The 2,866-nt window shown below is 35.2% G+C and overlaps 1 protein-coding gene across 1 annotated transcript; it reads right to left on the bottom strand.

The window, feature by feature from the left end:
- Positions 1-200: 200 nt before the first annotated feature.
- Positions 201-2,424, bottom strand: LOC114711347 (putative transcription factor bHLH041). Its single transcript, XM_028895740.1, has 5 exons — positions 2,312-2,424; positions 2,083-2,224; positions 1,523-1,594; positions 878-1,429; positions 201-233 (listed from the first exon to the last, which is right to left on the bottom strand). Exons 1-5 carry the CDS (start codon positions 2,422-2,424, stop codon positions 201-203), a joined length of 912 nt encoding a protein of 303 aa, XP_028751573.1.
- Between the last annotated feature and the right edge of the window lie 442 nt (positions 2,425-2,866).

Below are 2,866 nucleotides of genomic sequence, written 5' to 3' on the forward strand. Positions count from 1 at the left end.
TTCCGTTTTTGCCTTCACTTGCTCTTCTAATTTTTTGGCCATCTTTTCATTCTCAGCCATCAATGAGCTTAATGTCTTCGTTGCTGCTATAAGTATTTATGCTTTGTCTTTCTGCACAACGAAAATTCAATTGCTGCTATAGGTCACTTCCAACATTTTCATGAAAACCAAAGAGAGGTTTAAAGCTTGTAATTTTGCCCTCAGTAAACCCATTCTTTGAGAAGCCAAAGAGCCTTTGAAAAACACAAATGAATATATTGAATAAGAGCAACTTGAAGAGTAATATACTTATAACCCTTAATATACGATCTAGATAACTAATTTACAAAGATTAAAAAAATTAACTAAGCTAGTTTTTTGTAATATATGCGCATTTGTTTTTCTAAAATACTCCATTTAATCATTTGTATTGGAAATTACTCTTATAAATGAAAACTCTGATGAAAACTCCTTAGTATGTACAATCAGCAAGATTGTTTAGCAAAAGAATTATAAATAATATGTGAGATAAAATGGATTAAAGCATTACATTTTGAATCAAAACAAATATCTCAATTAACAACTATATTTAGATCAAAGGAAATAATAAATACTATCTCTAGTTCTTAAAATAAGATCTAATTTATAGTTCAAATTCAGTCCTTAATCTAATTTGTAGATCTTATGTTAAGAACTAACGTGGTATCTCGTATGGTAAAGAGGAAAAATTTCTCCTCTAACTGTTTTATAAAAATGAGTCGAGGTTGTATGCATATAAGCAGTAGTCGCTATGAACTTAGAAGCTAAGATAATGGAAAGTTCATAAAGAAATTAAAATCAGAAGATTTTACTGAGAGAATAATATATATAAGCTTGGTACGTATTCATACGAACGTACCTTGGTTTCTGGAGGGAGCAGTGATTTAAGTGCCTCAAAATTCCGATTTAGTTTCTCTCGCCTTCTTCGTTCTGACATCACATGAAGGAACTGGCTGCCAATGTGACAAGATTGTTCATTATTCCCCCTCGTTCTCATAAAATATAAGCCTCTAAGCAGTTCAAAAGATCTCTTGAGCAAGCTTTGCCTTCGCAAACTGGGTTTGTAATGACCCATTCGAGAAGGCCTGTAACTCTTGAAAGCACTAACTCTTTCTGGAATTACAATATTAGGCGGATCTTGCTCAAGTACTAAGCTTGAATTATTATTAGAAGAAGGCGAAGATTTAACATGAAGAATTGCTTTAATAACGCCGTTGTGGTCATTCTCTTGCTGCAGAAGCATTTCAGGCACCAAAGCTGAATAGGAGAAATGTGTATCGGAGCTGCCTGTAGATAGTGATCTCAGACAAGATGAAGATGAAGGTAGAATCTTCTGTTCAACTTGATGGGACTGTACAGAAATTCTTCTGGAAACCAGTAGTACGTGCACATCTGTTTGAATCTCAGCATCCTGCACAAAAAAAACAAAAAGATTAAAAAAAGGGAAAGAGATCAATTCAAACAACGAACGAGATTAAATTCATTTGGCAGAGAATAAACATACGTTACTGACGTGAGAGACACATGAGAATCCGAGCTCAATTTCCCCATTGCCACAACCTATGAAAACAGCTGTCTGTAAAAAAGGAAAATCAACATTATTAGTATGCTTACCAAGTTTAGGTTTCCTCTTATCTTATACTACCTCCGGTTCTTAATATAAGACTTTGTTTGACTTTTATTTTAGTCTTAGATATAAGACCTCAATCCACTTTGTTTCTCGTATTTATGTATTTTTTCTCAAAATAATCTTTCTAATAATGTTAGTTCTAACCAATATATTTGATTAGTAAGGATATTTTAGGAAAGACCACGTATTTATTATAAGTAACTAACTTAATTTATTTTTTTAATCTCCACAAATTAGTGAACTAGTTTTTATATATAAATAGGACCGGAGGTAGTATATGAAAATACTAGCTGGTCTTGTTCAGCAACAAACCTCAATCCTTGCTTCCCGCCAAAAACATGTATATTAAAAGCGAGTTTTGTTAGCCAACATTACCGCAAATATATATTTGTCTGGTAAATTTGCTTCAACCAGGAAAGTCGCCAGTTAATTACCTGAAAGAATTGTCTTTTTATATCTGTCCATGCCAGTTGCAGGAGATCGGATTGTTGCAGCTCTAGGAAAGAATATCGGTTCCAAAAAGCCAGTCCTGGAACGCGGCTGATAAAACAGGAAGCCAAGTAATTGGAGAGGGAACTGGAGGCATGTACATTTTACTGATAACAATCAGCTAGTGAAATATTCTGATGGACACAGGCAGCGAATTTAATTAGCTAGCCTTACTTTTCAGAAGTGACATCAAATTCCAAACCCCTATATTGACCAAAAAGCCTTCGATCAACACACCCCAGAGAAGAGCTTGCTTGATGGCTTCTTACGTCATATAAACCATCCATGAAACGGACAAAATCAACCAAGCAAGTGAAAATTAAGCCCCAGAAATTGAAAAAGAACATGCGTGCGTGCGTGTGAAGATTATCTACGTATTTACACACACACACACACACACACCCCTATCTATCTAGTTACTTGGATGATGAACTATAGGACCAGAGGCGAATATAGGCACAGCCATAAGAGTGAAATGCAGATTGTAAGAAATCAAGTCTTGCAGCTTCTGAGAAGGAGAAGACACTGTCCATGGATTGGACGTACAGTAGTGTATCATATGAGGTTGTTGATGATGGTAATCTCGGGTTTCTTCATCATTATTTATCAGAATCACAGAGTGTAGTAGCAGGATCCAGTCATTTTACTCTTAGCGTATGGAATCTGTGCCGCGCTTTGTTATGTGATTGGCTTGGTTCACCGAATGTTGGCAAACCACAGATATCTTTC

This window comes from Neltuma alba, unplaced genomic scaffold, assembly GCF_004799145.2.
Source record: "Neltuma alba isolate B1F8T4 unplaced genomic scaffold, ASM479914v2 tig00011289_pilon, whole genome shotgun sequence".
Taxonomy (NCBI): domain Eukaryota; kingdom Viridiplantae; phylum Streptophyta; class Magnoliopsida; order Fabales; family Fabaceae; genus Neltuma; species Neltuma alba.